Genomic DNA, 16,595 nt, shown 5'->3' on the forward strand with positions numbered 1-16,595 from the left:
TGTTATGTTATGTTATATTATGTTATGTTATGTTATGCTATGTTATGTTATATTATATTATATTATTATATTATATTATATTATAATATATTATAATATATTATATTATATTATATTATATTATAATATATTATAATATATTATATTATTCCTGGATAGGAACTGGATCTATGTCCCCAAATCATAGGTTTAGAGCAGGAAAATGTCTTAGAGGTCACTTAGTACAGTTCCTTTCCTATGCAGAGGAAGAAAATGAGACTCAGAGGTGAAGATGAGGACCCCCAAGGTCATATTTTTAAAAATTATCTGACTCCCAACTCCTTGATCTTTTCATGAGTCCATGATGATTTCTCCTCTATGATCTTGAGAGATTTCTAAGAGCCATAGAAAACATTTGTCCTTGGCTGAATTTATTATGACATGAATGACAGAAAGTTGAGAAGGGGTGGTTAGGGCTGCTCCCCAGAGGAGAGGGCTGGGGCTGAGAGGAGAGAGGGAGATGCTGTTTTTGTCTTGCTGAGATGCTATCTCTTAGTGAACACAAGCATGGAATTCACCATCCTTCCTGAAATGCTGGCTCTCTCCATCTCCTAGCCTAAGGTGCTTGGAATCTAGAAAGGTAATCTGTGTGGGAAGGGAGAGGCCCATTGTTTCCACCTGAACCCTTGGATTTCCTTTTAAAACAACAGCCCACAGGTCAACAGGGCTGCCCTTTGATGGTAGATCCAGCCTTTTGAAGTTAACTGTCTGCCTCAAGGTGAGTAGGTGCTGTAGTGGATAGAGCCTTGGACCTGGAATCAGGAAGATCTGAGTTCAAAACAGCCTCCAATACTTACTAGCTGGGTGACCCTGGGCAAGTCATTTAACCCTGTTTGCCTCAGGTCCTCATTTATAAAATGAATTTAGAGAAGGAAATAGCAAACCACTCCAGTATCTTTGCCTGGAAAACCCCAGGTGGGGTCATAAAGAACTGGACTTGACTGAATAAGCTTGCCTCAAACTCCATCCTTGCTCTTCTCTGGAAAAGACCCTCACTAGAAACAGGATCAACACTAGCATTTCTATTTTTTTTGATTTGGGTGGTTTTAGAACAATGATGCTCAGTTCCTAGGTTAATCCACTGATTTATCTGAGCTAACTATTCCAAGGCCTGACCCAAATTGAACTGTCTCAAAAAGGCTGCTCTAGAAGGACGCACTTGGAAGGACAATCCAGAGATGCCAACCTGACACTCCTTTGGAGCCCTTTGCTTTGGCTGTTGTGTCCCTAGAGGACAGTTTGGACTCCAAATTCCCTTGGCAGACCAGAATTCTGGGTAGAACATGAGAATACCACAGGGACCCAAGAGGGATAATGTATTCTCTTACCCATGGGGCAGATCATGAATGGGCATGGCTGGACAGTAGCTTGTCTAAAAGATTGGCAGGTTTTATCATTATGAGATACATAAAGACTGATGAATCATTTTTAAAAAGCCTTTTCTGGTCCAAACCAAAAGAAATATAGTTCCTGTCCTCAAGAAGTTTACCTTCTGATGGGAAGGAAACTCAAAAGCGATTAAAATGATCACTGTGGGTATGCTCTCTTCATAGGACTGAGCCAGGCTTAAGGGACCATAGCTAGAATGGGGTTTACCCTCCAATGGAAGGCCTACACATTTACTCACAAGTTTATCCTTGTCTTATCTCTTAACAAACCAATATATTAGAAGAAAGTGTTTTGATTTTGGTAGTTAGGTAGTGTAATGGATGGAGCATAACCCCTGGGGTTAGGAGGACCCAAAGTGAAATCAGATGTCAGATACTTGATGTTTACTAGTTACGTAACCTTGGGCAAGTCACTTCACCCTGACTGCCTCACATCCAGGGCCATCTCCAGTCACCCTGATTCCTGTCTGGCCACTGGACCCAGATGGCTCTAGAGGAGAAAGTGGGACTGGTGACATTGCACAAATCCCCTTGAGTAGTGACCGCCTAGTTACTACCTGAAACAGTGAGGGGGGTTCACTCCCTTCCTACTTCTGGACACTTAGTTCTTGGGAAATGTTTCCTATAAAACAAATGTGCAGCTTCCACATGTTACCCCCTTTCCTGCTCTCTGGGACCAAGCAAACAGGTGTAATCTCTCTTCAGTGGAACAACCCCTCAAATTCTTGATGACAGATCTCAGGTCTCTCCAGTCTTCTTTTACCTTTTATATGCTTATAGGTCTCTTTAGAATCTTAGGCCCCTTCTCCTGGGTGCTCTCCAGATTAGAAATGTCTTTCCTAAAATGGAATCCCCACAAGCCAACACAATTTGCCAGATATCATCTGACCAAAGCAGAGGACAGGAGAACTCTTCTGCATTTTGTATGGCATGCCTTTCTTCAACCAATCACTTGTTTGACCAACTTTCATTTTTTTAATGTCATATCCCATTGTTTACTCACACTAAGTTTGCAATCCCCTCAACCCTCCAGGGATTTTCCCAGAATTATGGTTGTACATGGTACAACTGTCTTCTTGTGAGGCTGGTTTTTAAAAACCCAAATACAAGATTATATTTATCTTTATACATTTCTGTCTTATTGATTCAGTCCAATGGTCTAGGTTTTCAACATCTCTTTGGACCCTGACTTTATCTCCAGTATATTAGTGCACCCTCGGTCCTAGCCTTGCGTCATCTATAGATTTGCTCAGCATCTTCTAGATGCCTCCATTCAAGTCAATGGTCAAACAGGAAAGCAGTTGAAAGGGTGATGGCTGCCATAGTAAGAGGATCTGGGAGGAATGGCCACGGAGGAGAGTTTGGGACACAGACGTTAGAGGGAAATGTGATGTAGTCATTGGAAAATGAATGACCTCCAACTAGTTATAAACCTATTATTCTGTGGCTAATAGACCACAGCTGTGACAGGATATGTTCTTGGGGCATCATTCTCCCAGAGATCATCCTCCGAAATGATCTTTATGTCAATCGTTTCAAGTTATTTGTCTAAGAATAAAGTTTTTAGCCATCATCGTCATCAATGATGTTTAGAGATTGGGAGTTTAGAGTTTTAAAAATATTTATTGCATTTACATGTAACATCATGAACGCCCTGTGGTTATACATGTTACTTGAACAGTAAAACTCTGCTTTGAACTAAGCTGCCACTGACCAGAGCTGACCAGTCACACATCATCTTACGGCCAGGTACACCTCAAAGGCAAGATTCAAACTCAAGTTTTCCTGATTTTAAAGCTAGTTCTTGGTATCCCACATCTCTCTCCTTCTCTCTATACTGTTTAAACTATAAATTTCCATTAAATTCAGGGAGTGCTGAGTAAGTAGCTGTTAAGGGAGAAGAACATGTGATTTGAATGTCTTGGGAGCTAGGGATTTTGATCTACCATCAAAGGAATTGGGTTTGGATGTTGCTAGTCACATGGTGCTTCATGTGACGGGACAGAAAGGAGCGTGCCTATGACTGCCTAACTGGCTTCATCTATTCTTCATTGGGAGTTTTTACTGAGATCATTTCACATTATGAAGAAATCCAAGATAGTTCTGCAATTGCTGTCCAAGGTTCCAAATAGGGGCTGGATGTTAGTTTGTATTTTATGGACCAATGTCAACTTTGGTCCTACCATCATCAGCCCCATCTCTCATGCTCCCGCTCTATCAAATTAGATACACTACTTTGACTATTGCAGCCTTCAGGACTCGACACCAGACCGCTCTAGGGATCACTCTCTCACTTAGAAAGTGTCCAACCCAACTATCAAAATATTGAAAGCCAGAGAAGAGGCCCCCATCCTAATGTCCCTTGTTCTTGCATTGTGGTGAATACATCAGGCTCTAACTAAATAGTTAATGACTATGTTTTAAAGTTGAGAGGTCTTCTGTACAATTGCCCCTTTAGGACTTGGTTTATCTTTTCGATCACCATTTACAACTCCTTCTGGATGAGTCGCAAAGCTTTCTTCATATTTTCTATCACTGAAAGGAGAACAAGGAAAGGTTGAACTTCTACCAAATTGAAATATGCATATTCATTTTGCCTTCCATGTGTACTATCCCAATGCCTAATATAGACCTGTTAACACCAATAATTTATGAGTAGAGTCATCTAGATAGAAAAAAATAACATAAAATGTTACTCGAGGATTTTGACATATCGTCAAAGAAATTAGGACAGTTTGAATTTTGCTTGTCAACAGAGTCACTACAGGGAGTGGTTCTTCCTAACCATAAAGATGGGTATTATTCCTAATTTTTGCGGCTCCTTATGGCATTGTTTTGGTAGCAGTCAATAGGACCGTAACCATGGAGGTGAGGTGGGTGACTAGGGTTTTGAACAACTTCTGTTCCTTTGCCTTTCTCCTCTCCCACTGCCTCATCCCAGATACCGAAGGATCTCATCGTTCTCCAGACAAGCCAATGGATTTGGGACCAGAATCTTTGGGTGATGGGCTAACTTATTTTCCAACTCCACTATATTTGATCAGAGTGAGTCCTCCTCTTCACCCATACCCCTTTTGCCCATGCCAGATTCTGATAGGCAACACCCCTTTTTTGTAGGCATGATATCATAATAGATATCTATTTTATAAGATTCATTAAACAGTGATCATTACTAAAATTTGAATCAATTTGCCCCACTAGATTATATAGCATCTCATAATCTGTGGAATTTTAAAAATGTTTAAGGAATCATCCTTTGCCTCAAATCTCAAGGGAATCTGGGACAAATACTTACACACTGGTAAATCTTGGGGTTCATATGTATAGAGTCTGTTAGAGTATCTTCCGGTGATGTCAGCTCTGACTGTTAAAGAGGGATCTGTTCCAAATGAATAAATATTTAATTATATGAACTCAGGACACGTGGTCTGGAGGGATGAGATGATACTCTAATAGAAACGAAACTTCTTGAGGGCCTGCTCCATTTTGGTTTTTGTCTACCTAATGTAGAACACAGCATCTGGCATATAATGAGAATTTAATAAATGATCTTGAATTGAATGACCTCTTAATTGCAGAAATTTCATCTCCCAGGATGAGAAAGTGTGAGGGGATGGGTGGGTATGTGTTATTATCTTTAGAGGTGACAAACACACCTATGGGCAGCAGGTTTCAGGTGTGGGTCGCTAATACTTTAGACCACAGCCAGAACCAGTTTTTATCAAAATAAACAAATAAAATAAAACATGGTTTATTTTTATGAGTGGTTTTCTGAGTCAATATGTTGCCCTTGGGGATTTTTATTTATAGTTTAGTGCCCCAATCCTTCCATTGAGGAAGGAATAACACAGATTTAGAGCTCACATACCATCTGACTGATTTTCATCATCTTACAGGTGAGAGAACTGAGACCCAGACTCAATTTACATTTCATTCTGCACATGTAAGTCAGTAACAAATCAGCTAATTTGAATGGGGAATAGATATCTTTCCATTGGAGACAGAAAGATCCTTGAACTGGAAGTTTCTTTTATCAGGAGAGGGGCAGGACCAACTATTTTAGAAATGCTCACTTTAAAGCTTACACTTGAGGGGCAGCTAGGTGACGCAGTGGATAGAGCATCGGCTCTGGATTCAGGAGTATCTGAGTTCAAATCTGACCTCAGACAATAATTACCTAGCTGTGTGGCCTTGGGCAAGCCACTTAACCCCAATGCCTTGTAAAAACTAAAAAAAAAAAAAGCTTACACTTGGGCCCATGTGCATACCTACCCACAAACATGATTCGAGGTACATACTGACCATCAGGGGACAGGTTCTTGTCAGTGGTTTCATGCTGGTGGGCAGAGAAGAATTTCAGAAAGATTAAATAGGAGCTCACTGCAGAACTTTTCTTTGTATAGCTCATGTTAAAATGACTTAATTAAACCAGGGCTTAAAGGTAAATTGGAGCTCTTGACTGAAAATAAAACTAAATTAGGAGCAATTTTCCCTTCACATAGATGCAAATCACTGACTAATCTATGATAATTTGTATTCTAAGAGAATTGTCTGAAAAATAGAAAAAGTTAAGTGACTTGTCCAAGGTCACACAGTCTGGTTGTGTTAGAGATAGGACCTAAACTGTTGACTCTAATGCCAGTCCTGGAGAATTCCCCATGTTCTGCTGACTCTATAATTTTGATTTATGATATCAGAAAAAAAAAAAACAAACACAAGCACAAAAGTCCAGTTCCTCATTGGAATTCCCCATTGGAAAGAAATCCATCAAGGGGATGTCACCTACCATGAGGTTGAGCATTATAAAGCTAGTTTGAGCCATTTCCTGGATTTCATCACTCTTGGCAAAGACTTTCTTTAAGGCTGAAAGGACAAAAAAATTAGATTTTCTAAAATATCATTCTTGTGCAGCCCTGGTTTCTCATCTATATGATAAGCATGGATGTTTAATTCTGTATCTTGGAAGGCTATACAGAACAGAACCCTATTATCCACTCTTTTCCCTCTTTCCATCTTTTGCCTCCTCCTCTCCACACCATCTTTATTTTAATACCAACTATAAAAATGGATGGTCTCTTATTTATTTAGTCTGTATTTTCATAATTTCATGCCATTATGAAATTTAGTGTTTCAAGTGGATTATCTTTAGATTTCAATTATTATTTCATTCATTTCTTTTTTTAAAAAAATACTCTGCACTCTTACTCTGAAGGCAGTCATCTACTGTCAATATGGAGCTTGGGGTCTGGTGATAATTGCCATTTCACTCAAGACATTTCTTTAGAGTAGCCCAGGGTGATACATGGCCAGCTTTTTCCTTCCCTAGTTTTGAAGACACTCCATTCTCTGAAATTCTAATGACAATCTGCTCCTTCATTTTTGAAAGCTTGTAAATGTGAGGTTCCTAATTTTACCTTGGCAGTACTGACAGTCCTCTAGATGATGAATGACCATCAGGGGCTTGTTACTAAAAAAAAAGAAAACATGAGTAGCGTCCAGTTAAGGCAAATAGTTTCCTGTGATGCAGAAGAATTCACAATGATGGTTAGTTTGTTAGAGTCAAACAATAGTAAGGTTTGAGAATGGAATCCCCTTGAAGGCAGGGACTTTTATCTTTGAATCCCTATTGTCCAGCAGAGCAATTAGTGCATTATAGCTACTTAGTAAATATTTATTTGAACTGAGAAATAGATCAGGAACAAATATGATTTGCTGAAAAACTTCATCACACTCTAATACAGATTTATAGATTAACTGGGAGCAATCTATTACATTCCCTTGCAAAAGAGCCAGGATAATTCTACATGATATCAATCAACCATGCAATCAGCAAGTGTTTCTAAGTTGTTACTGGATCACAGGTACTGCCTTAAGTTTTGGGGTTACAAAAACAGAAGTGAAACAATCCTTACTCTCAAGGAACTCCTACTCCATCAAGAAAGATGACATTAACAAATATACGCACATATATACATAAATATATTTGTATATATATATATATATATATATATATATAAATATGTACAAAGTTGGGCACATAAATAAATATCCAACATGAAGGCAAGACAACTAAGTATAAGGTGGTTGGGGAGGGAGTTACTAACAATTGAGTGGAATTAAAAAAATGATTCATGGAGAAAGTGACACTTGAAATGGATCTTTTTCTTTTTTCTTTTTGGTTTTTGCAAGGTGGTGGGGTTAAGTGACTTGCCCAGGGTCACACAGCTAGGTAATTATTAAGTGTGAGGTTAGATTTGAACTCAAGTCCTCCTGACTCCAGGGCCGGTGCTCTATCCACTGTCCCTTGAATTGGATCTTGAAGGATGTGAAGGATTTTTGGAATCACACATGAGAAGGGAATGTATTTCAGGAATGGAAAACTGTTAGGACAAAGGTACAGAGATGAGAGATGGAGCTCCCAGTGCAATGAGCAGAATGAAGACCAGTTTCTCTGGATTGTAGAATGGAGAAAAAACAAAAGAGATTGTTGTGTCTCCTCTTTCAGAATGAGATCCTGTTAAGTCAAGTTTTCATTTGTAGTAGGATGAGGGATACCTACTTAGTGACCCCTTTACCTTTCCATTTCTTCTGAAAAAATGGAAAAAATGGACAATTTCTTTAATTCTATGTAGGCTACACAATGTCTAAGATTCCCTCCATCTTTGCAACTTTGTGACCTAGAGGTACTTAAATTCTTCATAAAAGGGTGAGGGATAGGAGGGAGAGAAGGAGAAAAAGTTTGAAACTTCAAATTTTATAAAATGAATGCTGAAACGTATTTTATATGTAATTGGAAAAAATAAAAGACTATTTAACTCCACCTTCCCCCCACTCTTTCCCAATGAGAAGTTAAAAAAAGGCCCAAGGATTGAAACAATGCAATAAACAATGCAATAAGAAGACATTGGACTGAATGAGCCCGGTGTATGGGTCTGCTGGTAAATGTAAAACAGTATGATATGTTTTTATGTTTCATCTGCATTCTTAACATTTTCTGCATCACTTTCTTATGTCTAGATAATCTCTACAACAATGAATCATGCCCTGATTTCACAATTTACAAGGTGTAAATGTTCGTGAAAACTGTAACCATGAAGGGTGGCTAGGTGGCTCAGTGGATAGAGCTTTGACCCTGGAGTTGGGAGGACCTGAGTTCAAATCCGACCTCAGACACTTAATAATTACCCAGCCGTGTGGGCTTGGGCATGCCACTTAACCCCGTTTGCCTTGCAAAAACCTAAAAAAAATTGTAAATATGAGAGCTGGGTAGAACTGGCTACCAGCATATCTGGGCTTCTGAGATTCCTTTCCAGGCCAGGAAGGAATTAACCTGTTTATCTGTTGTCACTTTAAAAAATATTTAACACCAATTATAAAAATGAATATAAATGCCTTAAGCTTTTTTCCATATTATACATTAATGGACATTAGATTCTCTGTGAAAATAATAAAAGACATCTTTTGTTATTGATCATATATGTGTGAAATACAATAACCCAGAGGGAAGAGGTTCTGTTTGAAGAAGCTATTTCTTAATATAGTAGAAGAATCTCAGGGGGTAGAACTGGAAAGTTCTTCAAATGACAGCCCAGAATTCTCATTTCTTAGATGAAGAAACAGAGGGTCCAAGTAGCTGAGCAACTTCCCCAGAATCACAGTTGGAGAAGCTCTTGTGACCCTCAGCCCTGAACTACTCCATTGACCTTTTTGTCCTATTTCTTTTCATTGTTATTTACTTTGTTCCATCATTCGAGCAATAAGCAGCTATTAAATACCTACTGTTAAGCATTGAGGATCCAAAGAAAATTCAAAACTTGCCCTGCTCCAACTATTTTATCAGGAGAGACAATGCCCATAGACTCTCTTTGCCTTTCTTTGCCTTGCCTCTCTGGGACACAACATACATGCACACAAATGCTCTCATCTCCCCATCCCTCTGCTCCTCACTCTGCTTCACCTCCTTTCTTTTTCTTTTTTTTCTGACTCTCTCCTTTGGTCTTCCCTTCCCTTTCTCTCTCCTTCTCTTTCAGTTGTGTGCAGAAGTTTATATATATGTAAGCATTCCTCTGGGCACATTCCCACTTTCTCTCTCTCTTTCCCTCTCTTTCTTCTCTCTCTGTCTATCTCTGCCTTTCTCTCTTTCTCTCTCTCTCTCTCTCTCTCTCTCTCTCTCTCTCTCTCATCTGTTTGCCTCTGTTTCTGTCCTATACACCTACACACACCTACATATACTCACAGACACATACACATTTAACCTGGACCTGAGATTTCATGGGGGGTGGCACATAGAACTAGCAATTGGAAATTCCCTTAAAGTTAGTGGCCTGTGATATTTCCAAACTAGTTTAGAATAGTTTCTTTACCTCTTCTTTGCTTGGAAGAGCCCTTCTTCATAAGTTTGTACCCAAGTGATGTCATCACCCCAGCCTGAAGCAGAAACAGAAAATATATCTAACAAGTAGTTACTATGGAATAATGATGTTCATAAAACAAGCCATATTTATGCAATATTTCATGTCCACAAAACACACGCACACAATAATTTCCTTAAATCTTGCGGGCTCTGCAGTATGATGACCTTAGTCTTTGAGACAGAAGATTTGGATAGATTTTATCTTTATGTGACCCCAAGCAAGATACAACTCAGTGTGCTCATCCAGTTGGAGATAAAGAAATCTAGCGCTACTTATCTATAGATCTGTTTTCAATCTGAAAAATAAAACTAAGACTCCAATGAAGAAAGTGGCAGAAGTATGATTACCTCAGACTGTGTGACCTGGGGGAAGTCACTCATCTGTAAAATGAGGAGGATGAACTTGCTGGTCTGAGCTTCCTTCCAGCTCTAGCACTCTCTATCAGCCTATCATTTTCAATATGAAAGTGAATTGACCACACAGTTGGATGTGCCTTCCCCAAGGCACACAGCCTGAGGTAATCATACTTCTGCCACTTTCTTCATTGGATAAGCAGTGGTTTAGACTTTCTCTCGTATCTCTGGACCTGGGCCTCAGTTTCCTCATAATATTTTTCTGTTCTTTCCCCATGACCACAATTCATCATCTTCAGACCCAGCTGTACCCTTAATTTTGCACCTTCTCTGAACCTCTGTTAATTCTTTCTTTGCCAAGGTGTACCAACTCTTGGTGGGGCAGGTAGGTGGTACAATGAATAGAGCACTGGTCTTGGAGTCAGGAGGATGGGAGTTCAAATCTGGTCTCAGACAGTTGATACTTACTAGCTATGTGATCTTGGGGAAGTCACTTAACCTTGATTGCCTTTCATCCAGGGCCATCTCCAGTGGTCCAGATTCCTATCTGGCCACTGGACCCAGATGGCTCTGGAGGAAGAAGTGAGGCTGGTGACCTAACACATTCCCCCTCACTCAAAGCCAATTTACATTCATGTCATGGAATCATTTCCCTGATGGTGGTCTTCTTTGAGAATGAGGGACAAACGTCACCATCATCACCAACTCTTGGAACAATTGAGGTATAAGAAGAAGTTTGACCTTGATTCTTGTCATCTCTCCGCACTTCCCCATTGGGCATCCTCTGACTTCCCAGGTCTCCTTTAAAGCCTGCTTTCTCCCATGTTACAACATCATCTCTTTAGTCTGTTCCACATTTGCATTCCCTCCAAGCCCTGCTCTTGACTACCTGACCCATGGTGGTAATGGATGCAATGATGACTACAGAGAAATCATTCTCCTGGGTCAAATCTCTTCTCCCATCACAGATATCTTACTGTTTAAGGAGATCTTTGGCAAATGACACCCTAGTAGATAGGGCTTTTACTGGAGATTTAGAATGTGGTTGAAAAATCAGACAATTAAAAAAAATCTTCCCTTCCTCCTCCCCCAATTAGTTGATGAGTTGAGAGAAACAGATGTGATTAGATAAATACAACCTCTGGAGAGGGTTTGAGGAGCTCTTTTCTTCTTTGTGACAGCCACAGTGAGGTTGGCAGAGACAGCCAGGAGCAGGAGAAAGAAGGACAAAGCTGACTGGGACATCCTTTCTTCTGGATTGGGGTTCTCTGTGACCAAGAGGGTGACTCTGTCACTGCAACACAAAGTCAAGGAGTGATGGCCACCCCTTTTCAAAGAGATCATTTGATAGCTTTAGTAATCAACCACTCAATAAATCAATCCATGCCAACAACAATAGATCAAGCTTCTACTGTTTTCTAGGAGCTGTGATGGATTCAAAGAAAAAGCCCCACAGCCCCTAAGGACTCGCAGATGAATCTAGGAAACAATTATACTCCAAAAACAATCTCTGAATCTCGGGATTGCTAGGAACTTGAATGTTCTCTACTCTGAGCCATACTGAAAAGGATCCTCTCCTCCACAAGCGTCTTCACTTTGGACTTGGAGTCCTGCTGCCATGTGTCCATCCACTTAGCTCTCCCCCATGTGAAGATGAATTTATGATTTTCTTAGTCAGCCCATTTCACTTGGGAGAGCTCACAGTGTTATCACTTAAACAACATTACCTTAAGACTACATTTGTCTCTTTGTGACTTGCCCTCCTTATTCTCGTTTCCTCCTCTGTGACCAAACAGACAGAAGTCTAATCTTGTCTCCAAATTTTTGAAAACAGTCCATGTGTATGCCTCTTCCCATCCCAATGTTTATTTTTCTTCAGACTAAACTAAACAGATGTCTTTAGCAACACTGTTGACTTCCCAGTAACCAAGCCTTTCTATTCTTTGGCGACCCAAATGATCACAACATTAGAGATGTGGTGTGCTAAGGGCAGAAGACAGTGCTGAGACGAGTATCACCTACTTCTGACTGGATGCTCTGCCTTTCCTCTCAAAGATCAAGAAGAAATTGCCTTTTGTTTCTGTCTTATTTATTGATATTAAACTTGAAGTCCACATGCAGCCCCAGTTCTCCCTCAGACAAATTCCTCTTCATCTGTGACTCTCTTGTCCTGTAATTGCATGGCTATTTTTTTTAAATGAGTGTGACTCGACATTTGTCTTGATTACATTGAATCTTGTTCAATCTAGTCCATCATTTTCACCTTCAAAACAAATCATTTCTATTTTCTGAGTTCTCATGTGATTCTGCTGCCCACATACACATGCTCAAATAGATTATGAGAAGGAAGAAAAGTTGTTAGCTAAGTCTGGTGGCCAAATGTAATATGCTCAGTCTCTCAGACTACAGACTGTCTGATACACCCAACTCCACCTACATCCCTTCATATTATCTTTGCATGATTTGATTATGGAGCATTCAGAAGGAGCAAAGCTAGCTAGTCCCTTCTGGATGAGAAGGTGCTTATATTTCATTTACAAGTCATTTCCCTCAAATAATTTGACAAACTCCTTCTCCTCCTCTAACTTAAAATATTAAATACAGCATTATCTGACCCCTGAATAAAAAGCCCAACAACTTTTGCTTACCTTACTGACCAGGCCTCCTAGTAGATTTTCCCCCCTCCTGAATGTGCCTCCTTCCGATGAGTGAGGATTTATAAACTCAAAAAAAAAACCCCACCACCTGACCTACTGTCCCACCTACCTTCTGACAAGAGCAGATTCATCTGCAAACTTCCAGAACCTGACTTGTCTGAGAATCTTTGTGCCCTTCTGTCTTTGTGCCTCCCTATTGGGAACATGCTCCCTGGCTTAACTCAGATCAAGTGTCATCTCCTTAGAAAGCCAACTCCCCCCCTTGGTCTCCTCTCCCCCCAAACTCCAACCTGGGACCTCAAACAGTCTCTCTGGCTGGAGTTCAATGAAAAAGGAAACCAGAAGTTGAATGACGGGTCTCTCTGTACACCATTGTTCTTGGGAATGGTTGAGCATGGGAATGGTCAAGCTCAATGGGCCGTGGAGACTGGCAAGAAAATAAATTAATCTGGGTAACTCTGTCCCAAGGAATGTAATGAATAAATGCAAGCAGCAATTTCTTTGACATATTAAAACTATTGCTTTAGAAGTTATAAAACCCTTTTCATAATTCTTTAATTATGTTAAATAGACATGAGATGATTATCTATGGATTGTTTAGAATGCATTTGTTTACTTTCCTTAGATGAAAGTAAGTTGCTGGGTTGTGATTTTTTCTTTTTCTATGATTCTCACAGAGATATGTGTCTTTTAGGGGACAGAGACCCTGGTACCACAGAAGAGGTGCAGGATTCAGTCAGATGATAGGAAGTGAAATCTAGACTCTGTTACTTTCTACCTGTGTGACTTGGACACATCACTTCACTTCCATGCCCCTCAGTGGTCTCTGTAAGTGGAATTGGACTGGCCTGACCAGTGAGCTCATTAGATTATACCTAAAAATGTAAGTAACAAAGACAGTTTCTCCATTCCCAAAGGGCAACCAGATTGTACCTCTCCTTTGATCCAGCAAAATCACGACTGAATATGGATTACAAAAAGACCATAAAAATTGGGGGAAAGACGTACACATGCAAAAATTATTTATAATAACCCTCTTCATGGTGGCAAAATATTGGAAACAGAGTATGCCTATCACTTGGGAAATGGATGATCAATCTGTGGTATATGAATGTAAAGGAATATTATTGTGCAATAAGAAATGAAGAGAGGCAGATTTCTGAAAAACCTGGAAGGACTTGTACGAACTGATGCAAAATGAAATGAGCAGAACCAGGACAGCATTAAATATAGTATCAGCAACACTGTGTGATGATCAGCTGTGAAGGAGCCAGCTCTTGCCAGCAACACAATGATTCAGGTTAAGTACAAAGGATTCATGAAGATAAATGCTATCCATAACCAGATAAAAACCTGATGGACTCTGAATGCAGAGCAAAACATGTTTTTTCAGTATTTTATTCTTTCTCATGGTTATCTCCTTTGATCTGTTCCTTCTTCCACAATTGAAACTAATATGGAACTATGTTTTACATGATAGTAGATATATGAAGAAGAGGAGAGAGGAGGGAGAGAAATATAGAACTCAAAATCTTATAAAAATGAATGCAAAAGTTTTCACGATAGGTAATTGGGGAAAAATAAAATATTATTAAGATAGTTTTAAAAAAGAGAATTCCTACTCTTAAGGGATTCACATGAGAATGATGGAAGAGAGGACATAAAAAGAAGGGGAGAAGTGTTTGCTTGTTTTGGGGGGGGGTAGTGATACCTTCCCCAGGACAAAATAAAGAGATTTGAGAGCCCTAGAGTGTCTAGGCTCTGTGGAGAGCATGGAGCATAGAATGCCTCTTCAAATGAAGGTCTAGGAAAAAAGGTCCTCCTTCCACTGGAGGAAGATAGGGATAGGGAAAGAGTCGCAGTTTGAATCTAGCTCCCTTAAAACCAACTCCAGGTGCATCTACTATCACTGGCTTTCCCATTTAGGGAAGACCGAAGATGGCAAGAAGTCCATCCCTTCCCTCTTTCTATCTTCACAAACATACCTATTTATGATATTTCCTTTGATGTTTTCTGAGGCTCCATCACAGTACCCTCCTCAGTCTTGGAGGCTTAGGGAGAGGTACAGAAGCAGAAAATATTTTTGGAGAATGAAGGGAAGCTAATATCTAGGGATTTTTACAGGGAAAGTAGAGTCACTGCAACCTTAGTATAGTGGAGAGTGAGAACGGGGGTGGAGAGAGAGAGAGAGAGAGAGAGAGAGAGAGAGAGAGAGAGAGAGAGAGAGAGAGAGAAGGAGAAAAATAAATGGGGGAGGGAAAGGATAAAGGGGAAGGGAGAAGGAGGTGAAGAAAGGGAGGAAATGAGATAAAGGGTAGAGAGAGGAAAAAGGAAGCAGGAGAGAAGGGGAAGAAGTGAAGGATATAGAAAAGGAGAGAGAAGGAGGAAGGAGTGGGGAAAACAAGGACAGGGAAAGGGAAAAGAAGAGAAGTGGGAAGAGAGGGAAAAAGGGGAGAGAAGTGAGAGGGAAAGAGAAGAAGGTAGACGGTAGGAGAAAGAATTTAGTGTACCACTAAAATCATAGGTCCAGACCAAAATAAGATGAAATAAAATAAAATGTATACATTTTCATGACTCTTTAGTTCTTTCTAAACCTCCCTCAGGAGGCTTTTGACAGTTATATCACAATTTCTTATTTATGATCATAGATTAAACATGGGGACTTCTGGTAGAATGTCTGGTTTTACATTTTTCATGTTCTTTGATTTCATTTCATAAAGGTTTTGGAAAATGTTTTTAGATACTCCATACCTTCTGGTGGTAATCGCATTCCTATATAAGATTAATGTACCATAATGTTTTTATCCATTTTCTCATTGTTGAAAATTGAGATTGCTTCAGATTTCGGGGGGGGGGTGATGGTAGTTTTTGATGAGAAATATTGCTTCAATAAAACTTCTTTATGCAAGAAGAAGAAAGGAGGGGATTATGTCAAATGGTGTAGAATTCCACAGATTGAATTCTCCTTTCATTTTGTCTTTGCTTTCGATAAGTTTCCGGTTATTAATGGCATAAAATCATTGCACCAAAAATTAAAATTAGTTTTATATCTTCCACTAATCCTCTGGGTCAATTGTTTTCCAAAAAGGATTGTACAAGTTTCCAATTTGACCAGTAGTGAATGAATGGACGCCCCTGAGTCTTGCATCGTGTCCCTGCATGAAAATTAGTGTAGAGTATCATCTTGCATATAGTAAGTGTGCAATGCTGGTTCTGTTGGAGTCTCTGCACTACCACAAACCTTGAGTTTTGTTTGCTTTTCATTTTTGTGTAGGAATTGCAATTCTGGCTACTTGTGAGACTGAACGTTTTTTTCAAGTGAGTATTTGCTGTTGCTGTACAGTGTTTTCAGTTGCATCCAACTCTTTGTCACCCTCTTTGGTTTTTCAAGTCAGAGATATTGGTGTGCTTTGCCATTTCCCACTCCATTTCATTTCACCAGCGAGGAAACTGAGACAAACAGAGTTAAGGGATCACACAGCTTGAACTCAGGGAGATGAATTTTCCTGGAGCTCTCTCTACTCTATCATTTGCATTTTCTCTTCTGAAAATTGTTCACATCAGCCTCTTTTGTTTTATTGTATCTGGTACTTATAAAGGTGGGGTTGGGGTAGATTCAAGTCCTCAGGGGCTCAATCCATAAGCCTGGCTTTGGAGGGGGGAAAACTGTTGTTGGAAACTGGATTTTGAATTAGAATATCCTCTCAGATCCCAGCTTTACATATCATGACTGTCAAAGAAAGG

General features: G+C 39.7%; 1 protein-coding gene across 1 annotated transcript; it reads right to left on the bottom strand.

Moving 5' to 3' along the window:
• Positions 1-3,085: 3,085 nt before the first annotated feature.
• On the bottom strand, positions 3,086-12,894 carry AGR3 (anterior gradient 3, protein disulphide isomerase family member). Its single transcript, XM_074195036.1, has 8 exons — positions 12,843-12,894; positions 11,334-11,488; positions 9,791-9,854; positions 6,842-6,894; positions 6,214-6,290; positions 5,700-5,763; positions 4,723-4,806; positions 3,086-3,962 (listed from the first exon to the last, which is right to left on the bottom strand). The coding sequence occupies exons 2-8, from the start codon at positions 11,437-11,439 to the stop codon at positions 3,913-3,915; spliced, it is 498 nt and encodes a 165-aa protein (XP_074051137.1). The 5' UTR covers positions 11,440-11,488; positions 12,843-12,894; the 3' UTR covers positions 3,086-3,912.
• Between the last annotated feature and the right edge of the window lie 3,701 nt (positions 12,895-16,595).

The sequence above is a fragment of the Macrotis lagotis genome, chromosome 7 (genome assembly GCF_037893015.1).
Source record: "Macrotis lagotis isolate mMagLag1 chromosome 7, bilby.v1.9.chrom.fasta, whole genome shotgun sequence".
Taxonomy (NCBI): Eukaryota; Metazoa; Chordata; class Mammalia; order Peramelemorphia; family Peramelidae; genus Macrotis; species Macrotis lagotis.